Genomic DNA, 23758 nt, shown 5'->3' with positions numbered 1-23758 from the left:
ACTATTTCAAAGTGGGTTTCTCAGGTTATCGTGTAGGCCTGTGAGTTACAAGATAAGCGCCTTCTTTTTCTAATAAAGACCACTTTAATAGAGCAGTGAGTGTTTTTCTTTTTTCACCACCAGGCCCCAGTGTCACAGATTGCACTGCTAGATCCTTGACTTCTGTACATTTTCTCTAAGTTTTTAAAGGTCCGTCTGTCTGCCTCAGCAGATTCTATTGTTGGCCAAAAGATCCTGCAAGTGGCTAATTCATTCCCTTGGTTTCCCTTTTGTTTTGATCCTGACTTTTTGGGCTGGTCACATATTTTGTTGCGGTGTGTCTGCTCTTTAGTTTTAACTGCTATTGGATGGCCCGAGATTTCCTTCTACCAAGCTTTGTCCCTCAATGGATTGTCAAATTATTTTCTGAGTTCATTGAAGGAAAACTTCCTCCCTTCGTATACTGTCTCGGTCTCTCTTTGGACTGCTTGCTGTAACTAAGCAGGTGCCAGGAGGAAGGGTTTGTAACCTTAAAGAGGGAAGGATTTGGTTTGCCGTGTGCTTAGGTCCATTTCTCAGAACAGTGTAACACTAGGTTTCTTACTATTGGGCTGGATTTTACAGTGACTACAAAAATCCTATTTTGCACCCAGTACGGAGGTGCCGATCAATTAGTCAACCATTTATGCTGGAGGGAGGATAAGGCTGTATATTAATCCCTGCTGGCACTGGAGGAAATTGGTCTGCATGTTAACCATACCCATAGGGAGATAGGAGGTAACCTCTGTTCCCCACTGGCAGGGCTGATGCTCTTGTCATGATAATAAAAATCAATTAGAATGCTTGAAGCAAACTGTGTTTAAGGCAGAAAAGGTAACCTTTTTTTTTTAAGGTGAGGTAGGAAATTGGTGATTACATACAAAGGGAACAAGTGTGCCACCATTCAGCAATCGCCCACTCTGATTAGAGGATTGCAACCTTGACAAAAGTACAGTTTTAAAACTAATATAGGGTATTGATCAGAAGGGCTTACAGGGAGGGCAAATACAATTTACTGTACAATCCCCTATTCCAAAACAGCTGGCACGCTGTGGAAAATCTACAGAAAAACAGAATGCAATGATTTGCAAATCTCATAAACCCATATTTTATTCACAATAGAAAACATATCAAATGTTTAAACTGAGAAAATGTACCTTTTTAGGTAAAAAAAAATGTAATTTTGAAATTGATGGCAGCAACATGTCTCAAAAAAGTTAGGACAAGGAGATGTTACCACAGTATAGCATCCCCTCTTCTTTTAACAACACTCTGTAAATGTCTGGGAAATGAGGAGACCAGTTGCTGGAGTTTTGGTAAAGAAATGTCCCATTCTTGCTTATTTTTTGTTTCAAGATGTGCCAAAAAATTTTTAGATGGTGAAAGGTCTGGACCGCAGGCAGGCCATTTAAGCACCCTGACTGTCAGGTCACCTGAGGCCAGGTTACAGATTCACCCCATTGGGGTCAGGAGTGCACCTCTGAGGTAGTGGACCCTATGGCTGACTGCTGCGGATGGAGCTCTGGGTGGTTCAGGAAAGCAGGTACTCTGAAACACCAACACGGATCACACTGGGAGCTAGAGCATGACATTTCCCAGGGCGTGGAATCTAAGAGCCAGCAGGTGTTCACCAGGGCCCCTGATGGTGGGGATGAACTTTGCTGCAGTCTGGCTCCAGGTTGTGGCCCTCAGGGTCTTCCAGCTCACGCTTACAATAGACTACTGGAGGATAGAAAGGAAGCAGTGGACCGGAACAACAAGGATAGTCAGGAGATAAGCCAAAAGGTCAGGGCAACAAGCAGATAGGGATAGTCAAAGAACATGCCAAAGGTCGGGATATGAAGCAGACGAGGACAGTCAAGAACAAGCCAAGGTCGGTAAATAGGATCAGACCTAGGACACACAGCAATGAGCACACGGAAGCCAAACACACAATATTGATCAGCGTGGCTGCCTTGCAATGCACTGGTTAATATAGTATTCCTAATTAGAGGCTGGGGTAGAGCCATGCTTGAGGGAAGATTACTTAAGCAGCCAGGTGAGAGGTGGCCAGTCTTTTAAGCTGATCACACAGAGAGGTAAGCAGACAGGAATATTACTGCAGATCCATGACAGTACCCCCCCCCTCCCCCTTACGAGGCCTCCCCCTCTTGGGCCCAGGCTTGGAGGGAAACCTCAGATGAAACCTCCTCAACAGACGAGTCGCAAAGACATCAGGTGCAGTGATCCAAGACCTCTCCTCAGGACCAAACCCTTTCCAATGCACAAGGTACTAAAGAATGCCTTTACAGAGACGGGAATCCAGAATTTTACTAACCTCGTACTCCTGATTATCCTCCGAAACCAGGGCCGCGGGAGGGAGAGGATGAGAGAACTTGTTGAGGACTTAAGGCTTCAGAAGGGAAACATGGAAGGAGTTAGAAATTTTGAGGCTTTTAGGAATCTGAAGAAGAAACAAACCGGATTTAGTTTAGAGGTTATAGTGTACGGGCCAATGAACCTCAGGGCAAACTTCAGAGAAGGAACCCGGAGCTTGATGTTTCTGGTGGAGAGCCAGACTTTGTCTGCTAGCTGTAGAAAAGGCGGTTTACGCCTGCGACGGTCGGCAAAACCTTTGAATTTGCCAGCAGCTGCCCGAATCATGAACGTCACCCCAAATAGAATTTAAAGAATCCTGAGCTGTAGCCAAAGCTGGAATGTCTGGAGAAGAGGTCATAGGAAGAGGGAGTTGAGGGTGTTTTCCATAAACTGTGAAAAAGGGTTTCTTCTGAGAACTGCTGTTTACATGATTGTTGTGAGAGAATTCTGCCCACAGGAGTAGAGAGGACCAATCGCCATGATGAGCAGAGACTAAGGTGCAGAGAAAGACCTCCAACTCCTGATTAACCCTCTCAGTCTGTCCATTGGTTTGAGGGGTGTTAAGAAGAGGAAAAATCCAAGACAATATTGAGGGAGTTGCAAAAGGCTCTCCAAAAATGAGAAGTAAATTGAACACCCCTGTCGGAAACAATATGAGAAGCAACCCCATGGAGGCGGACGATTTCTCAAACAAAAATGCGAACCAAAGCAGGAGAAGAAGGATCTTAGCTCTTAGCTCAGTGGGGACGAAGGTCTTGCCAAGAGGAATTTTTGACTCCAGGGTGGTAGAATGGGCAAGAATGCATGATGTCGGAATGATCGGCTCAGGTTCAGGGGTAGACTCCTCATCCAAAGTGTCAAATGACCTAGAGAGTGCATCAGCCCGACTGTTGCAGGAACCAGGTTTGTACGTAATCGTGAAAAATAAAACGGGAAAAGAAAAGACTCCACCTGGCCTGTCTGGGATTCAGACGTTTGGCATTCTGTAAGTACTGCAGATTCTTATGATCATTGAAAATCGTTATGGAGTGAAGGGAACCCTCCAAGAGATGACACCACTCCTCTAACCCCAATTTAATTGCAAGAAGTTCCCGATCACAAACCGCATAATTTTTCTCTGCCTGAGAATTTTTTTTGGAGAAGAATGCACATGGTTGACGTTTTTTCTCAAAGGATTGAAGAAGCACAGCTCCCACCCCCATTGAAGAAGCATCCACTTCAATAAAAAATGGATCCCCAGGATTAGGTCTCCTCAAGAGAGGTCCAGAAACAAAAGCCTGTTTCAAATCATGAAATGCAGAGATAGCTTCAGGGGACCACTCCTTAGCAATAGCACCCTTCTTGGTCAAGGCGATAATAGGCACAGCAGTGGAAGAGTAATTCCTAATGAACTGCCTATAATAATTTGTGAACCCAAGAAATTGCTGTGTGGTCTTGAGGCTGGCAGGAAGAGGCCAGTTGGTAATTGCCGAGACCTTTCCAGGATCCATACAAAGACCCAAACTAGAGACAAAGCAATCCAGAAACAGGACCTCAGAACATTCAAAAGAACATTTCTCCAGCTTGGCAAAGAGATTTTTCTCTCTAAGTTGCTGAAGTACAATCCAGACATAGTTTCTGTGGACAAGCAGATTTTCCAAAAAGATGGGAATGTTATCCAAATAGATGACAACAAATTGAAGTTTTGAAACACAGCTGGGGCATTACACAAACCGAAAGGCATAACCAAGTATTCGTAATGCCCATCTCTAGTGTTAAAAGTGGTTTTCCATTTGTCACCTTCCCTTATACGGATCAGATTGTATGCACCTTTGAGATCCAACTTGGTAAAAATTGAGGCACCTTTCAACCTGTTGAATAGCTCAGATTTTAAGGGGTATCGATTTTTGATTGTCACCGCATTTAAACCTTGATAGTCAATGCGGGGTCTTAAGGTATCTCTTTTTTTGGCATGAAAAAGAACCCTGCTCCCGCAGGCAATGAGGATTTCTGGATGAAACCTCTCTCTAAATTTTCAGCGACATACTCGGACATGGCCTGGGTCTCTGGGATGGACAGAGGGTGGGTACGGCCCCTGGGCAGAGTTGCTCCAGGAACAAGGTCAATAGCACAGTCAAAGGACCTGAGAGGAGGGAGCACCTCCGCTGATTTTTTGCAGAACACATCCTGGAAATCACTATATGCAGCGGTAAGAGCGGAAGTCTCTCCTTAGGTGCAGCCTTGAGTAGGCAGGATGAGAAACAGGAGGTACCCCAAGCCAGGATCTGCTCGGAAGCCCAGTCCACATGTGGAGAGTGGAGCTGTAGCCAAGGAAGGCTCAATATGATGGGGGTTGAGGCCTTAGGTAGGTTAAGGAAGGATATCCACTCCAGGTGGAGTATCCCTACTGACATCTTAACAGGGAGAGTCTGGAAGCGGATAGGGCCCCCTGGAAGAACAGTGCCATCAATTGCCGAGACCAGTGATGTAGTGAGGGGCAAAAGGGTAAGCTTCATAGAAGATGCAGTTCTCCAGTCCATAAAATTGCCAGCAGCCCCGGAATCCAGATATGCCAAGACCGATTAAGAGGAAGCGCCTACATGAAGGGATACCGAAAGAAGAAAAGAAGCTGATTTTTCTGGGTCCAATACTCCACCTTCCAGATGTATTAGACCCGAGCGTTTCCGAGACAAAGCGAGCAGGAGTCACGAAAATGCCCCTTGCCCCCACAATAGAGACATGGGCCCAGAGTTGTGCGCTTAGTACATTCCTCAGGGGTTAGCCTGGTCCAGCCCAGCTGCATAGGTTCCTACAGTTGTCAGAAGATGCTCCACAGGGCGAAGGGAGGGGAGCTCAGGCTGACTAGGGACCAGGGAGTGCTTGCGTCTTTTCTCTAGGGACCTCTCCTGAAAGCGAATATCGATCTGGTTACACTAGGAGATGACATCGTCCAGACCAGCGGGGATGGTTCTTCCTGCTAATTCATCCTTTACTCGGTCAGAGAGGCCATGTAAAAGGTTGCAACTAAGGCCTCATTATTCCAGCTCAACTCAGCTGTTAGTATACGAAACCGAAGAGCGTACTGTCCCACAGAAAAAGACTCTTGGCGAAGACGTAGAAGGGCACTTGCCGCTGAAGAAACACGACCCGGTTCCTCAAAGATATTCCGAAAGAGCTTCAGGAAGTCAGGCAGGCTAGAAACCATTGGATCATTCTTCTCCCACGGGGGGGCAGCCCAGGCTACAGTCTCACTGGTGAGAAGGGAAATAATATAGGCTACCTTTGCCCGATCAGACGAGAAGTTTAGAGGCTGAACCAAAGAAGAAAACTAATGCACAAAACCAAGGCGAGCCAAAGCAGCTAAAGAGGACTAAGAAGCCGCCACACATACGGCAGTGTTCCCACACAGAAAAACAGTAAGGTAAATAGAGATATGTGGCACTAACTCAAAGTGCATAAATGTGATGGAATAACTATAATCCAATTCTTCAAGTAAAATGCATATGCGTAAAGAGCAAAATCACATAAATAAAGTGATTAAACATCAATTAAATTCATAAGAAGTGACATCGGATAAATAATAGTGAAAATTCATGAAATATGACATCAAATAAATAAATAAATCCAAATGAAGGTGAATAAATCCAAAAATAGTCTAAAAGTGCATCAAGATAAAAAAAAAATCACAAATTTAGAAAAAATTTTAAAAAATCACATGAGATAAAAAGTTGCATGCAATAACAAAAATCGCATAAAGTCCAGAAACGCTATAAAAATAGCCACAAGTCGATCCAATTAATGTAATACAGTTCCAACGTGAACAAAGTGAGTCTTCATAAAACAGTTTGTGCAAAAAATAGATGAAAAAAAGTGCAAGTGCAAACGATGATAGGTGACAGATTCCGCTTAATAACCGTACTCCTTGGTGCGCCACACGTTTCCCCCAGCCTCTCACCTCTAGCAAAGACTCCTAGTGTCAAGTCGAGCCTGCAATCAGGAAGTGGATGAAACACCATCAATCGATCAGTCTCCTCCGATCGTCACAGGTCTGGCAAAACTCCAATGGAAGGCCTCAAGTTCGGCACGTTTACCCTTTGATAAAGTCACGTGGGCGGTGACAATACGCGTTAGGGAAGAGTCAGGTGTCATCACTTCCGGCCATGGCCGAGACTGGAAGTACTGGGATCTGTGCTGTTCATTTTATGCTGTACATGTGAGTTACTATGTTATTTTGAATAAACCTGTTTTGAATACTGCACAATGGGGATACTCCTTTCTATTGCATGCCTCCACCCAACTTGCCCAACTTGAGGCCTTCCATTGGAGATTTGCCAGACCTGTGACGATCGGAGGAGACTGATCGATTGATGGTGTTTCATCCACTTCCTGATTGCAGGCTCGACTTGACCCTAGGGGTCTTTGCTAGAGGTGAGAGGCTGGGGGAAATGTGTGCCGCACCATGGAGTATGGTTATTAAGAGGAATCTGTCGCCTATCATCGTTTACACTTGCACTTTTTTCATCTATTTTTTGCACGAACTGTTTTATGAAAACTCACTTTGTTCACATTTGAACTGTATTACATTAATTGGATCGACTTGTGGCTATTTTTATAGCGTTTCTGCACTTTTTTGCACTTTATGCGATTTTTGTTATTGCATGCGACTTTTTTATCTCACGTGATTTTTTTCAATTTTTTCTAAATTTGTGATTTTTTTCATCTTGATACACTTTTATGCCCCGTACACACGGTCGGATTTTCCGACGGAAAATGTGTGATAGGACCTTGTTGTCGGAAATTCCGACCGTGTGTAGGCTCTATCACACATTTTCCATCGCATTTTCCGACACACAAAGTTTGAGAGCAGGATATAAAATTTTCCGACAACAAAATCCGTTGTCGGAAATTCCGATCGTGTGTACACAAATCCGACGGACAAAGTGGCACGCATGCTCAGAATAAATAAAGAGATGAAAGCTATTGGCCACTGCCCCGTTTATAGTCCCGACGTACGTGTTTTACGTCACCGCGTTTAGAACGATCGGATTTTCCGACAACTTTGTGTGACCGTGTGTATGCAAGACAAGTTTGAGCCAACATCCGTCGGAAAAAATCCTAGGATTTTGTTGGAATGTCCGAACAATGACCGACCGTGTGTACGGGGCATTAGACTATTTTTGGATTTATTCACCTTCATTTGGATTTATTTATTTGATGTCATATTTCATGAATTTTCACTGTTATTTATCCAATGTCACTTCTTGTGAATTTAATGGATGTTTAGTCACTTTATGTGATTTTGCTCTTTACGCACTTTACTTGAAGAATTGGATTATATTTAATTCATCACATTTATGCACTTTGAGTTAGCGCCACATATCTCTGTTTACCTTAAAGTTTAGAGGCTGGAGTTCAAAATGGATGGTGCACTGGCTGAGGAACCCCCTACAGGCCTTGAAACATCCCCAGAGAAACAGGATGGAGCTGGCAGCTGCAGCGACTGCAACCGGAATAGGTACAGCCACCGATTGCGATTTCTGAATCGGGGTTCCTAAGGAAGCCTGAAGCTGTGGGAAGCCAAATCCTGGAGGAATCGCATCACCTGGGTCTGATTAGATTCCTGGGTCTCGAGTCTATGGACTATGTCCTGCAATGGATCATCTGTGGGTAGCGGCACGTCAGCCGGGTCCATGGCTGATCAAACTGTCAGGTCACCTTAGGCCAGGTGACAGATGCACCCCTTTGGGGTCAGGAGAGCACCGCTGAGGTAGTGGACCCTATGGCTGATTGCTGCAGATGGAGGTGGTTCAGGAAAGCAGGTATTCTGAAGCACAAACCAAAAGATTTCCCAGGGAGCGAAATCTAAGAGCCAGCGGGTGTTCACCAGGGCCCCTGATGGTGGGGTTGGATTTTGCTGCAGTCTGGCTCAGGTCGCGACCCCCAGGGTCTCCCAGCTCACGCTCACAGTAGACTACTGAATGATAGAAAGGAAGCAGCAGACCGGAACAACAAGGATAGTCAGAAGATGAGCCAAAAGGTCAGGGCAACAAGCAGATAGGGATATTTAAAGAACATGCCAAAGGTCGGGATATGAAGCAGACGAGGACAGTCAAGAACAAGCCAAGGTCGGTAAACAGGATCAGACCTAGGACACACAGCAATGAGCACACGGAAGCCAAACACACAATATTGATCAGTGAGGCTGGCTTGCAATGCACAGGTTAATATACTATTCCTAATTAGAGGCTGGGTTGGAGCCATGCTTGAGGGAAGATTACTTAAGCAGCCAGGTGAGAGGTGGTCAGTCTTTTACGCTAATCACGCGGAGAGGTAAACAGACAGGAATATTACTGCAGATCCATGACACTGACTCTTCTATTACAAAGCCATTCTATTGTCATAAATGCAGTATGCGGTTTATCATTGTCCTGCTAAAATATGCAAGGCCTTTCCTCAAAAAGATGCCATCTAGATGGGAGCATATTCTGCTCTAAAAACTGGATATATCTTTCAGCATCGATGGTGCCTATTCCGTAGGCACTAATGCACCCCCAAACCATCAGAGATGCAGGCTTCTGAACTGATTGTCTGGAGGATATGGTGCCCAAGTTTGCCAAAAATAATGTCAAATTTCGATTTGACTGACCACAGAACAGTTTTCCACTTTGCATAAGAACATTTTAAATGAGTATGGCCCAGAGAGGATGATGGCATTTCTGGATCTTGTTCAAATATGGCTTCTTCTTTGCATGATAGAGCTTCAACGTGCATTTTTGCATGGCACGGTTCACAGACTGATTTTTTGGAAGTATTCCTGAGCCCGTGCAGTAATGTCCATCACAGAATCATGCCTGTTTTTAATGCAGTGCTGTCTGAGGGCTCAGAGATCGTTCTGAAGATCAGGGGAATCCAATATTGGGTTTCAGCCTGGTTCCTTGCACACACAGATTTCTCCAGAATCTCTGAATCTTTTCATGATATTATGTACTGAGGATGATGACATATTTAAAGTCTTTGCAATTTTACGTTGAGGAACATTATTCTGAAATTGTTTGACAATAGCTTTTCACATATTGGTGAACCTCTGCCCATCTTTACTTCTAATTCTCCAAGATGCCCTTTTTATACCCAGTCATGTTGCTGGCCTGTTACCAATTAAGCTAATTAACTGCAAAATGTTTTTACAACTATTCCTTGTTGGTACCACTTACTTTGCCAGCTTTTTGTTGCCCTGTCCCCACGTTTGAGATGTGTTGCTGCCATCGCTTTCAAAGTTATCTTATTTTTCTTTATCGTACATCACGGGGCACAGAGCAACCATAATAATGACTATATGGGTTACACGCCACCTATAGGTGAATGGACACTGGCAGATAGTCGAACAGGAAGTCCTCCCTTATATAACCCCTCCTACACAGGAAGGACCTCAGGTTTTTAGCCAGTGTCTGTAAGGTGGAAATGGTCACTGGTGTGATACATGTGCTCTTGGAGCATACATTGAGGTCTGGAAAGGTTCTTCTGAGAATCAAGGACTTCAGTCGGATCCATTTGAAAAGGCTGTCAGCCAAAATGACTAATCAAAATATGATTTTGCGCAGTGATCTAATAACCTGGGAAGGATTTCCTCTAGGTAAAGTGTTGTTAAAAATATAATAACGCAAAACTAATATATTGCATAAAGTGCGGAAGTGCATACACAATCAATAATAAAGTAATATATTCATAAATACATAACTGATGCGCATAAATGGATGCTTTTACATAGCTAGTGAACGCTATCAAAAAACTGGTGAATAAAGTGCCAACAATAATAATTAATAAGTGCAATATATAGTGAATAGTCCAAAAATAAAATAAATAAATGAAAAGACTAGGTCCTCTTAAATGGTTGAACTGTATTGGGAAGTCCTGAATAGGGATATGATATGCTTCCAATCGGTGGTTTCTTAATAATAGAGTGTAGTCGTGTTGCCCTTTAAAAACTTCCTGTAAATATGGTCTCCCAAAACTCTCACCTCAAAGCTGTTAAATCATAGCATCTGCGAGTTCAGGTTCATGGATGTTGTCCCTGCCCTGTGTCAGTGTGGCAGGCTGTGAGTTTCTCCTCCAGGATCCCCTGCAGTGATTCCTGATGCTGGATCTATGTGACGTTTCTCTTAGCAGAAAGCAAGTGACAGAAAAGTTAACTTACTGGGTAATTTCAGCGACTACAGAAATGCCAAAATGGATGGCACCTGAGCCTCATGGGAAGGAGAGAAGATTCCTCGAAATTTGCCTGTAATGAAGCCTTACGGCGCTGGACCCTGCGTAATTGAACCCTGTGCAGTGTTTGTTCTGACCAAGGTGTTTTCTTGCAGGGTGCTATACAGGTTATTATGGAAATTTGGCTGTAAGCTATGCAAACAGCCATATCTCCTGTGTTAATAAGCACCCATTTCCATCTTATGATATAATACCATCTCACCTTCTGATCATATGCCATCCTCTGGTGTAGCCCTCCTCTGGTGTGTGCCCCTTCCCCACAAACATACACAACACATCCTTACGTTCTCAGCTCCAGCATCGCTCTGCCAGGAAGCCCCCCCTGCCGAGCAGAGTCCTGGCTCTTTATTAGCATAACAGGAAGTCCCAATACTCGAGGGTTGGGCTTCCAACAGCCGAACACCTCTTACAAAGCTTGTGACCTCACAGGAAATGAACACATAAGGACATGACCAAATAAAGATTTAACAACACAACCAAATGCAACCAAATGACAGTGACTAGAGTTCCTCGTGCATGGGAGATTATCTGCTGTCATGGCACCCCAAATATGTTGATCGGGCATATCGGGGTGACACGAGCAAACAACCGCTAAACCGATAATGTCTTTGCAGAGCGAACACACCCCCACCAGACGATCGTTCTGTGCATTGCACAGGGGCCCTTTGCTGGCGGACATGTCTTCTCTCCGCAAACACCTCTCTCCAAACACCAGGAAGTTTTCCACTACCTAACAGGTCTCAACCAGCGTCAGTCTGCCCCAGTCAGCTCTTTAGAGCGGGCTGCGAGAGAACAGACACTGGGAGACTCTTATGACAATACATTAATCATAAAATTTTCCACAACAAGGTCCAGGGGAGTGGACCCCACATTAAGGGGGACCCAGTGCCTGAAGGTCTTTTATGACCAAGCCTGCCGTGACGGGTGAAGAGTGGAGTCCTGTTATGCTCAGAGTCCTGCAGAAGGAATGGTAAGTCTGCAAAAAAAAGAAAAAAAAAAAGATCTCACTGTCTGGTCTTCTCCCAGTAGCCCCTAGGGGCAGTGTGCTGTTTAAAACCTGCTCTGTGCATTTGTGAGGAGTATAGGCTGCTGTTTCTTCTACAGCCACTAGAGGGTGCATGGGCCTATTGATATATAGTCAGGAAGTGGAGGGGCGGCCATGTTTGCCATGTTCACAGCAGGTCAGCAAGGCCTCTTGAGACATGACATAGCAGCCCATGGATACTAATGATGTGTGAGTGCTTACTATGGGAGAAATGTGTGGCCAGACAAGTCATGATAATATACTGCATACTTACTGCTTAATCCGGGGGGCCTTTACAACTGTAAGTCCATACATCCCTAGCAGTGCACTTTAAAGTGTTTACTAAAAGCTTAGGTTGCTAAAAGCTTATGTTTGCTAAAAGCTTATGCTTGCTAAAAGCTCATGCTTGCTAAATGCTTATGTTTGCTAAAAGTTCATGCTTGCTTAAAGCTTATGTTTGCTAAAAGCTCATGCTTGCTAAAAGTTCATGTTGCTAAATCCTCATGTTTGCTAAAAGCTTATGCTTGATAAAAGCTTATGCTTGCTAAAAGTTTGTGCTTGCTTGAAGCTTATGTTTGCTGAAAGCTAATGTTTGCTGAAAGCTCATGCTTGCTGAAACCTCATGTTTGCTAAAACCGCATGCTTGCTTAAATCTTATGCTTGCTAAAAGCTTATGTTTACTAAAAGCTTATGTTTGCTAAAAACTCATACTTGCTAAAAGCTTATGTTCGCTAAAAGCCTATCTTTGCTAAAAGCCTATCTTTGCTAAAAGCTCATGCCTGCTAAAAGCTCATGTTTGCTAGAAGCTTTTATTTGCTAAAAGCTTAGGTTTGCTAAAAGCTTAGGATTGCAAAAAGGCGGAGTTGCATAGATACATGTTTGCTTATATACATGGCCACTTGATGCATAGACACGTGCTCGCTTAAGTGCCCCCCATCACGTCACTTCCGCCCATAGCTCTTAAAGGGATAATTTTTTTTTTTTCAAATTTACATTTTTATTTTTTGTTTATTGTATTTTAGTGTAAATATGAGATCTGAGGTCTTTTTGACCCCAGATCTCATATTTAAGAGGTCCTGTCATGCTTTTTTTCTATTACAAGGGATGTTTACATTCCTTGTAATAGGAATAAAAGTGATAACATTTTAATTTTTTTAAAAAGAACAGTGTGAAAATAAAATATAAAAAGTAAAATAGATATGAAAAAAAAAAAAATTTTAACACGCCCCGTCCCACAGAGTTTGCGTGCAGAAGCGAAGGCATACGTGAGTAGCGCCCGCATAAGAAGACATTTTATTCTCTAGGGTGTTAGAAAAAAAACAATATTTAATATTTGGGAGTTCTAAGTAATTTTCTAACGAAAAAAAAAAGGGTTTTAACTTGTAAACACAGAATCTCAGAAAGAGGCTTGGTCCTTAAGTGGTTAACCTGTATAGATATGTATTTATTTGCATTATACTGCATACATAAATGCATGAACAGCAAAAATACTTGTAGACCTGCATACTTGCATACCTACGGGGTGGTATAGCGGTAGACCAACGTTGTCTGGGCCTGCATCCTTGTGGAACTGTGTATTAGTTTTTGTCTAATATAGTCACTTTATCATGTATCTGTTAGACTAGCTACTTGACTCCAGAAGGGTGAGGAATATATACTGCCCTCAGGTTCATTGGTCTGGCAATGTTCACGTCTCCTGTTGGACCAATGGCATCAGGGTTATCTGAGCCACTGTGGGGCCCGATCTCGGATCAAGCCTGGTTAGTACTTGGATGGGAGCCTACCCAGGTTTCCCTCCTAAGTGAGGGAGGCATTTGAAGTTGCTGTGTTTGAGAGTATCTCAGACTATAAGATTTTAGAGCAGACTCTGTGGTGGTTTGCTCCTTCCTTAGTTGGGTCAGTCTTTGCCTTGCATTGGCTCTTAGCGCAAAAGTTATGGGCTCAGCAGTTTCAAAACTAAATAGGGACATGAGGTCTATTTTAAGATCTCAGTCCGCTGGGCATCCTTCTGTTTCAGGTAGGCTCGGTTTGGTCAGTGATGACCTCTCTGCAAGAGGTAGATTGCGGGCCCATAATCATCAGTAAACACACATCTCCATGTACCGGGTTGCTTCCAGCCTCATCAAAAGATTTAATTACACTGGAAAGTCGTCTGTTTTCTTTTTTGTGACCATCCTTTGGGCTGGCCACAGCTTCTGAGATTCACAAAGCTCCTAGATCCAGTGCTGGACATGCTAAAGATGCAGGGGGTGTCAATTTCAGTGTACCTCAATAACCTTTGCTCAGGAAGCAGTTGGTCCAGGTTTTCCTTCGATACATTTTGCAGTAGGAAGCTGTATCTAGTTTAAAGCACGTTCCTGATGTACAGTCTTACGCCAGGTCTTGGTAGAGGATCATTCTCTCTCTGTCTCAAACTTGAAGATCCAGGCAATGGTTTGCCGGGGGGCTTTGTTCCCAGGGTGTTGCACAGCTAAAGATTGGTTGATGGTTCGGATTCTAGAAAGGTTGAATTCTTCCTTTCAGGAATTGGAAGATAGTAACCACTGATGCCAGTTTCTCCATTTGGTTTGAGGGTGGCTACAGTTCAGTGGACTTGGTCTCCACAGGAGAGAATATTGCTCATAGATATCTTGGAACTTTTGGCCAGTACGCCTTGCTCTGGATTATGGGACAAACCAGTTGGTTCTGTCCAGAAATGTCTCTGCAGGGGCATATATTTCAACCACCAGGGTGGCACAAGGAGTTATGCAGCTCAGGAAAGCCATATTCTGTCTGGGACAGCACAAGTGCTGTCTCTATCATCAGTGCATATTCCAGGTATAGAATAGTGGCAGGGGGAACTCTGCAGGTGAATCTACTAGATTCCAAGTTCTACAAAAAGCTGGGACAGGTTGTGTCCGGGATGAGAGTCCCACTGACAATAGGGGTAGATGCACTAGTAACACCTTAGAGACCAGTTCTCCCTTATTTTGACGCTTTCCATCTGTTTTGACTTCTGCCACATCTTTGGCAAAGAATCCGGGAGGTGATAACACTGATAATAGTGTTAGCCGAATTAGCCAGGAGGGCTTGGTACACTGACATAGCGAGTCTTGCGGTGGTCGCTCCTTGGACACTCTCAGTCCGGTGGGACCTAAGGGTCTTGAGTCCTGTATTTCAGCACTGTTGAGCCCCTGGAAGCCAGCTTCGGGGAACTTCAATTACAGGAAATATTATTTTTTTTTGGCCTGGGGTGAAGTCAGGAAGTGGCACCCGCAGAAATATGTGAGTGGGAGATTTTCTTTTTCTTTCTCCAATTGGTAAGGGAAAGGAGATTGGCCTTAAGTACCATTAGGGGTAAGATTCGCCCCTATCCATTTTTTTTCAGAGGCTGTTGTTTCTCACTCCTTGATTCATACTTCATACAGCATGTATGTCAGGACAGTCTTCGGTCCTTGGGATTTGCATTTGATCTTGACTGTCCTTGCAGAGGTCACTTTTTGAACCAATTGGGAGATTCTGTTAGTCCTTTATCTCAGATGGTGGCTTCTTTGGTTGCTATCACTTCACTAAGTGAAGTGTCAGAGTTGGCAGCTCTTTCATGCAAGGAGCCGTTCTTGGTCTCACATCATGTTAAGGTGATGTGGCGTCCTCATCCATTTTTATTGCCTAGAGTGGTGTCTAGTTTTCACTTGAATCGAGACAGTGTCTTCTTGCCTTCTTTTCTGATCCTCAGTTGGCAGGAGTAAGATCACTGCATACTCTGGAGGTATTTCAGGCAGTCAGAATTACTTGAATTGTCAGCGCAGGTCAGGAATCGTGGTTTGTGCTGCCGATAGAGCCCAGGATGGGCAGGAGGCATCCAAGTTAACTATTTTCATTGGATTCGCAAGTTAATTATTTGAGCCATGGCTTGAAAGGGCAAGGTCCCCCACCCCTTTTTTTGGTAAAAGCACTCGCTGCTAGGTGTGTGGGGGCATATTGGGCCATCCGCCATCAGGTGTAATTGGCTCAGGATTTTAAGGCCATTATACATGGTCTTTTGTTCATACATTCACAGAATTTTACCAGATGGATATCAAAGCCATGGAAGATACGATACTGTTTTGGCCACACTATGTTTTGGGCGGCAGAAAAGTTCATCTCAGGTGGCAGCTTCTGTTATTGTGTCTCCTTGCCCTCAAGTGCATTGCTTTAGGACATCCCATATATTAATTATTATGGTTGGTCCGATAAAGAAAGTAGGATTTTTTCATCATGCTTACCTGTAAAATCCTTTTCTTTGAGTACATCATGGGACACAGAGGTCCTTCCCATCTTTTTTGGGATATTCATTGCTTTGCTATAAAACTGAGGTCCTTCTTGTGTAGGAGGGGTTATATAGGGGAGGACTTCCTGTTTGACTATCTGCCAGTGTCCATTCCCCTTTAGGTCGCGTATAACTCAGATAGTTCTTATTATGGTTGCTCTGTGTCCCGTGATGTACTCAAAGAAAAGGATTTTACAGGTAAGTATGATGAAAAAAATCCTACTTATCCTAAAATAGTACATTATCTGAGCCTAAACATTTGATATGCTTTATATTTCCTATTGTGAATAAAATATGGGTTTGTGAGATTTGCAAATCCTTGTATTCAGTTTTTATGTAGATTTTACATCCCCAATTTTTTTTTGGAATCTGGGTTCTAATTGTATACATCCAAGTGAATAATTAGTCCAACTAGAAATTTTTTGGTAAATCACCTCTTTATAGCCTATATATAAATCCCTGATACAGTATTGTAAAGTGAGCATGAGTATGTTCAACATATAACTTTTCCAGGCCTAGATGTCTTTTTTTTTATATAGCTTATTGTTGCTGACATTGGTATGTGCTTTTAATAGTGTGGTGTGTACTTTTTATCTTTTAGTCTTTGTAATTACATGAAGCCTTTGAAAAAAGAAGACCTTGAAGCATGTTGTGCACTTGTTGTCCAGTATCTCCAGACAGAAGATAGCAAAAGATCTTTCCTTGAGAAAACCGATCACACACACAGGAAGGATGAAAATAATGAGAGGTATGCGATTCTCCGTAGAAACCCTAATCAGCTTCTTGTGTTTCATTCTGTATATCTGTTTCTATATCAGTAAGTATTATGATTGTCACAGCAAGAAGAACTGTAGTAGTGTATGACACTTTGTAATGGAAAAAAATGTAAATGATCAGCTGACCCCTCTTTCTGGGATCTATCAGCTCCCCAATGGAGTGCACAGTCCATGTGCCTTCCACACCATAAACGCAAGTCCAGAAAGAGGATCAGCACTTCACTTTTAATTCACACATTTAAAGCGTATCGACAAAATTATAAAAAAACAACCACAATCCACAATAAGTTTGTGTTTCTACCTAACGAGGTCTGATTCGTACAAGCAACTAAAGTGTGGGTAAGAATTTAAAAAGAACAACACCCATTAAGGCATTGCTGCTTGGAAAGTATAAAGAGGAGTACCAATAGCAATCAATAACAAACTTCCTGCTTGGAAAGTATAAAGCGGAGTACCAACAGCAATCAATAACAAACTTCCTAAGTGTTTACCCCCTACGTGTTAGATGAGTTGAACCTATTTTTACTGAATACGCACGCATACAAACATACAGTAATTATTTTTAATATCCTGTGAATAAAACTGAAAATTATATACTCACCTGACAGTAATTTTCCTTCCCTGACATTTTAACATGATGGCATACACATATAGGCTCCGCCCCCTGCCCAGTCGCAGGATCGGTTATACAACAGAGACAACCCCCACAAGATGGCTTTCTTACCATACACATATGGAATGTAGTACACAGAAAACAAACAAGGGAGGGTAATGCTGAAGTTTTTAACCGCTTCAGCCCCGAAGAATTTACCCCCTTCCTGACCAGAGCACTTTTTGCGATTCGGCACTGCGTCGCTTTAACTGACAATTGTGCAGTCATGCGACATGGCTCCCAAACAAAATTGACGTCCTTTTGTTCCCACAAATAGAGCTTTCTTTTGGTGGTATTTGATCACCTCTGCGGTTTTTATTTTTTGCGCTACAAACAAAAAAATAGCGACAATTTTGAAAAAAACGCATTATTTTTTACTTTCTGCTATAATAAATATCCCCAAAAAATATTAAAAAAACATTTTTTTCCTCAGTTTAGGCTGATACGTATTCTTGTACATATTTTTGGAGAAAAAAATTTGCAATAAGCGTTTATTGATTGGTTTGCGCAAAAGTTATAGCGTTTACAAAATAGGGGATAGTTTTATGCCATTTTAGTAATATTTTTTTTTTTTTACTAGTAATGGCGGCGATCAGCAATTTTTATTGTGATTGCGTCATTATGGCGGACACATCGGACATGTTTGACACATTTTTGGGACCATTGTCATTTATACAGCAATCAGTGCTATACAAATGCACTGATTCCTGTGTAAATGACACTGGCAGTGAAGGGGTTAACCACTAGGTGGCAGTGTAGGGGTTAAGTATGTCCTGGGGAATGTTTCTAACTGTGGGGGGGCGTGGCTACACGTCACTGATCTCTGCTCCCGATCACAGGGAGCAGAGATCAGTGACACTGTCACTAGGCAGAACTTCCCCGCAGAACAGCTCTGGACCTCTGAACTCTGCCCATGAGTACACAATCCGTCTGGTAAAGTGGGCTTTGCAGTCAGTTAATGGATTCATCTTAGCCATATAAGTCCACCAGACTACTTTGACCAGCGACTATGCAATTGTCCTAGTGGACAACGAAAGCCCACTTCTGACACTGTGAGGCTTAAAGAGCCAATTGCCTGACATTCTGGAAGAGTGGACCACTTGTATTTCTTTAACCTCTCACCCACATCTAATGCTTGTGGTGACTCGGACATTTCACTCTGGACATTCTGGAAAGACAATGTCCTGACTCAGATGGAAAGATTTGCAGACCTTCAGATGGTTAGCAGTAAGGTGGATTTACACCCTGAAGCTTTGATATCTGAGATCTCCTGGACACGATAGTAGAGGTCGACCGATATATCGGCCGATATTTGGCCTGTTTTAAGTAATCGGCATCGGCCGATTTTTGTACAAAAATCGGGTGATTACCTCCCTTCCCCACACTCCACTGACAGTTTCACACACTGAGCGGCTCTGTACTCAGTGTGTGAAACTGATTTGCAACTGAATGCAGAGAGAGGAGCTGTCAGAATTCAGCGTGATGTTGGGGGTGGGGGGACCCGGGGTGGGCGGGACCCAGATATCTATCACCAGCCAATGGGATGGGATCTGGGTGGGTGGCTACGTGTATGTCGCCCCATCCACTTTCTTAAGCAGCCCAATCATTAGCTGGTGTTTGATAGATGCAGGGCCCCGCCCACCCCCGACCGCTGAATTCTGACAGCTGGTCTCTGCATTCAGTGCCACCTGCCAGTGCCACCTGCTGTCAGAATTCAGTGCCATCTGCCAGTGCCAACTGCCAGTGCCAACTGCCAGTGCCAATCAGTGCCAACTGCCAGTGCCAACCAATGCTACCTGCCAGTGCCACCTGCCAGTGCCAATTGCCAGTGCCAATCAGTGGCAACCAGTGCCACCTGTCAAAAAAAGAAAAATTGGCTTAAAAAATCGGCATCATATATCAGCCATCGGCCGGCCCGATTTCTAAATATTGGCATCGGCCAGAGAAAAACCCATATCGGTCGACCTCTACACGATAGCCAGAAGAAATACCGTTTTCAGTGTTACCAGCCATATTGAGGAAGTCTGATCTAAAAGAAGTGGAAGGTGAGACAACAGGCCCAGCACTATTTGCAAATCCCAATGGGAAAGAACAATGTTCCTGAAGGGTAAATTCTTGCACAGACCTTTCATGATATACTTACAGCAGGAAACAGATGATTAAATCCTCTAAAATTCTGCAAATTTTCCCACATTCTAGTATATATGAGGTTTGTGCCCTGGCTTAACAGAGTTTCAAACACTGAAGGTGAGATCCCACTTGAGTCAGTCTTTTCAACTATGAACTTAAATTCTTCATCTTTTTACGGTCACTTCTCAATATTCTTTAACACACCAATTTTTCTCTCATATGGATTTTTTTCACTCTTTTTTTATTTTTTTCCTTTTTTCATTATTATTCATCTTTGAAATATCTCTTTTTTATCATTTTTTGTTCTCACAAACTTTATTATATTGTTTTTTCATTGTGGTTTATAACACTACTCTTTTATATTTGCTGTTTTACAATGCTGTATACACATTTTTTTTCCCTACTGCAGCTTTAATTCTGATTGCTCTTATCTAGTTGGTACCTTTCTTTCATCCCTCATCACTATTCTCTCCCTGCAGCTAATGATACATAAAAGCTTTCATACTGCTCTATGCTCCCACCCTATGACTAAGCCCTGGTGGGCGGGGTGAAATGCATAAGGGAGTGTGGTGTAGAGGAGACATGTAGGCTGGGGCCTCTTTACATTTACTAGCCTCTGTATTGGTATTTGGATAAGCCTGCACCCCATGCTCTGGGACACAGTTGTAGCACCCTGTAGTCAGGTAGGTGCTAGAGTGAGGAGTTTTCTAGCATAGTAGGACAATTTAGGTAGGCCTAGCTGGTGGCTGGGCCTGTTTGTTTTTATTCTGGGCTGGGAGTGGCTCAGGGCAGGGCTGGGAGTGGCTCAGGGCAGGGCTGGGTGACTCACAGGTAGCATCACTGTCACCTCCCTCTTCTTTCTAGAAGGTGCAAGAAAGAAAGGATGAGAGGAGAAGTGGAGCTGCCTGGTTTATTCTGAGTAGCCTTGACCAATCCCCAACTTGGATTGGCAGGGGTAGGCCTCCTTAAATACCCAGGGTCAACCCAGCTGGGGAGGAGTTGTCAGGTGGAATTGCTTGAAATAGAGTGGAGGCTGTTAGGGCCCATGGGGAGCTCCCCAGTCTGGGGTGTGGGGGGCTTGGGTGCAACCAGGAGGAGAAAAGTGATCCTGGAAGGAGAGGTGCATGAGAGAGCAAGGAGAGGGCAGCGGGAGGGAACACTGCTAAGGGACTCCAGGGAGAACAACTGGTCATAGCCGTGGGGGTGTCGAGTGGAGCACAGTCGGGAGAACTGGAGAGGCACACCTGAGAGAACTGGGAGATTGCAGTTTAAGATGGGTGCAGAACAAGAAGAGAGGACAGGGCAGTGGAGAGAGGTCATTGCAGCCAGGCTGGCTGGCAGGGCCTAAAGAGAGTTATCTGGGATTGGTAGCTGAATAGAGGACATTTAGCACCTGAACTATTTCTACACCACAGGGGCCCGAGGTTCCTGCGTACAAAAGGCAGTTCACTGAGACCTGGCTGAATTGGTGTCAGGCCTAACCATGCGGTGCTAGCTAGTCTGGAGGAGTACAACATGTGGATGTGAGCGCTATATTCAGTACAATTAGAAAAACAGTTTTGGCCCCCCAAAAATCAGATTTTTTATGGTGAAGAAAAAATGGGGTGGTTGGGAAGGTTGATACACAACTAATAACATAAATTGACAATCTGGAACTATAATAATAACTGGGTGATCAAAACAACAGACTCTGAGCTGCTAAAGTCCAAATGGAACTAGATTATAGTCCAATAGAAGCAGTTTTAGAAGGCAGCCCTGTTGATAAAGAAGAAGCAATCCTCTGGATACTGTAGGAGAAGAATGACAAGGGCGCCACTCTAAGTGCAATATTTAAAAACAAATTTAATAAATCTTAAAAACAGGTACTCACAAGGGTACATGTAATCAGGCATGAAAGTTTTAGGGATAAGAGTCAGTTCTGCCGGTTACTCAGAAACTGTACCAGACAATCTGATTATATCACGGAAGGGTCCCACTTAAAACAAAAGTTCATGGATAAAGCTTTCCCACCAAAACTCATAAACGAAGCATTCGATTTCTATCTGTCAGAACCTCCCATATCCACCAGTGAAACCACTCAATCTTCATTACAGCCGGTTAGGTTTGTGACTCAGTTCCACTCTAAACACAAAGCCATGGAACGTATACTCACCAAACACTGGTCGATCCTTCTTCAGGATCCACATTTAAAATCCACAATCGCCTCCAAACCCAAGTTTACGTACCGGAAGAGTAGGAACATTAAAAATCTGATAGCACCCAGTAAATACTAATGGCAACAAAATTCCAACAAAACATTTCCCTGTCTTATTCCCTTAATTGGGATGTACCAGTGCTGAAAAAAACTATGCCTTACATGCAGTCATGTCCATCATGGTCAAAAGGAATTTACCATCAAGGGTCAGACATATCAGATCAGCAACTTCTACAACTGTTCCACAGAATTTGTCATTTACTGCTTGACATGTCCATGTGGGTTACACTACGTAGGCCGCACCATACGCACTTTAAGAAAGAGGTTTGGCGAGCATCGCCGCCTATTAGAGGCAGGAGATGACCATCACAGTGTTCCCCTCCATTTCCTTCAAAAACACAATCATTCTTCATCTGGTCTCAAAGTTTGGATTATCGAGTCTATTTCCGGTACGTTCCCACTGGCAGAGCATTTTAAACGTCTCTGCCAGAGGGAAACATACTGGATATACACTTTGGACACCCTGGCCCCTGGAGGACTAAACGAGGAAATAGAGACGAGTAGTCTTATTTGACCGCTCTCCTAGTCCTCCATGTTATACCAGGCTGCTACAACTCCCAACATACCTGTTTGTCATATAAACATATTTTTTGTTCTGAAGTAGGTACCCCAGAATTATCATCATGTATGTCTTCCTCTCCCCCCCTCCCTGATTTTTTATTATCACTTTTCCTCATAGACAACATTATCCTAATGGAAAATATAGAATGCATTATTATTTTTAAACTTTTCCCATTTATACATAGACAGCGCTGGTTTTTATTAAGATCTGATATAGTTGCAGACGCTAACATGCCAGTACACAGCCTCCAACACATAGCCTATGCGTGAGAGTGACAGATGTTTTTTTCCTCCAATCCCAGCCCTTCTTAGATTATAACAGGTTCGACCAATCACAGGTCACGTTAGGCCTGAGGAAGGAGCGTAGCTCCGCAAACGCGTCGCCTATTTGCTATCCCTGCACGGACCCGGAAGTGCTCTCGCTCCCCCAGATCACACACAGTGCGTTCCAGCGGCCGGATCTGCCGACAATACACCAGCGCAGCCTGTCTTATGAAGCGGAACGACACTACAAGATGTGACCGGACTATACCCCTGGGACATCTGCTTATCACTTTCATGCCTGATTACATGTACCCTTGTGAGTACCTGTTTTTAAGATTTATTAAATTTGTTTTTAAATATTGCACTTAGAGTGGCGCCCTTGTCGTTCTTCTCCTACAGTCTGGAGAAGTAACAGTCTGTAGCAAGGGAAGTGCTGGTGGAGTAACAGTCTGCAGTAATTGAAGTGCTGGAGGAGTAACGGTATGCAGCAAGTGAAGTGCTGGAGGAGTAAAGGATAAAAGGTCTTAAGCAAGAGTTTGTGCTAAAGAGAAGACTGGAGTGTATATACTGGAGTGTATATAGAAGTCCCAAGCAAGTTGCACTGAATGTTCCTGGGCATCCCATAATTTCCCATCCAAGTTCAATCCCCTCAAAAAAAACAAAGCTTATGGACTGTTCTATGTCTCTGAGTGTCTGAGAGATGGATGTAGGGGTGGGCAGGGTGACAGGTGAAACGCTACATTCAGCAACCCCAAGGGGCATGGCTACACAGTGATATACTTTTACCACTACTTTTAGCAGTGCCAACAGCTACATAGTTACATAGTAGGTGAGGTTGAAAAAAAGACACAAGTCCATCAAGTCCAACCTATGTGTGTAACTATATGTCAGTATTACCTTGTGTAACGACACCCCGAGTATGAAAGGGGTTAAAGCCGTTTAGGAAATTCTATACTCAAACACAAAGGCAGCTACCGAACACTTCCATCAGCCGAACCAGGAACCCATACAAATAATTTTCCTCCAAGTACGAGACAAGATGCTCTGTCTTGAGGTTCAAGCAGGAATGAATCTTTTTTCAATAACATGTTATACAGATCCTACTTCAAAACACCCCCCCCCCACCCTTGGAAAACAGGGCGGGTTAAACTGTCCAATGACAATGGACACACAGGTCAGGTGTGTTTAACAT

At 43.6% G+C, this 23758-nt stretch overlaps 1 protein-coding gene across 4 annotated transcripts in view; it reads left to right on the top strand.

Moving 5' to 3' along the window:
• The window catches only part of KIZ (kizuna centrosomal protein), a 385513-nt gene that overhangs the window by 109367 nt on the left and 252388 nt on the right, over window positions 1-23758 (top strand). For all 4 annotated transcript variants that reach the window (XM_073628139.1, XM_073628140.1, XM_073628141.1 and 1 more), the window contains one exon: window positions 16531-16677. In XM_073628139.1, coding sequence (XP_073484240.1) covers window positions 16531-16677 — 147 coding nt within the window. The remainder of the gene's footprint in view (window positions 1-16530; window positions 16678-23758) is intronic.

The sequence above is a fragment of the Aquarana catesbeiana genome, linkage group LG04, assembly GCF_042186555.1.
Source record: "Aquarana catesbeiana isolate 2022-GZ linkage group LG04, ASM4218655v1, whole genome shotgun sequence".
Taxonomy (NCBI): domain Eukaryota; kingdom Metazoa; phylum Chordata; class Amphibia; order Anura; family Ranidae; genus Aquarana; species Aquarana catesbeiana.
This window is presented reverse-complemented; position numbering and strand designations above follow the sequence as displayed.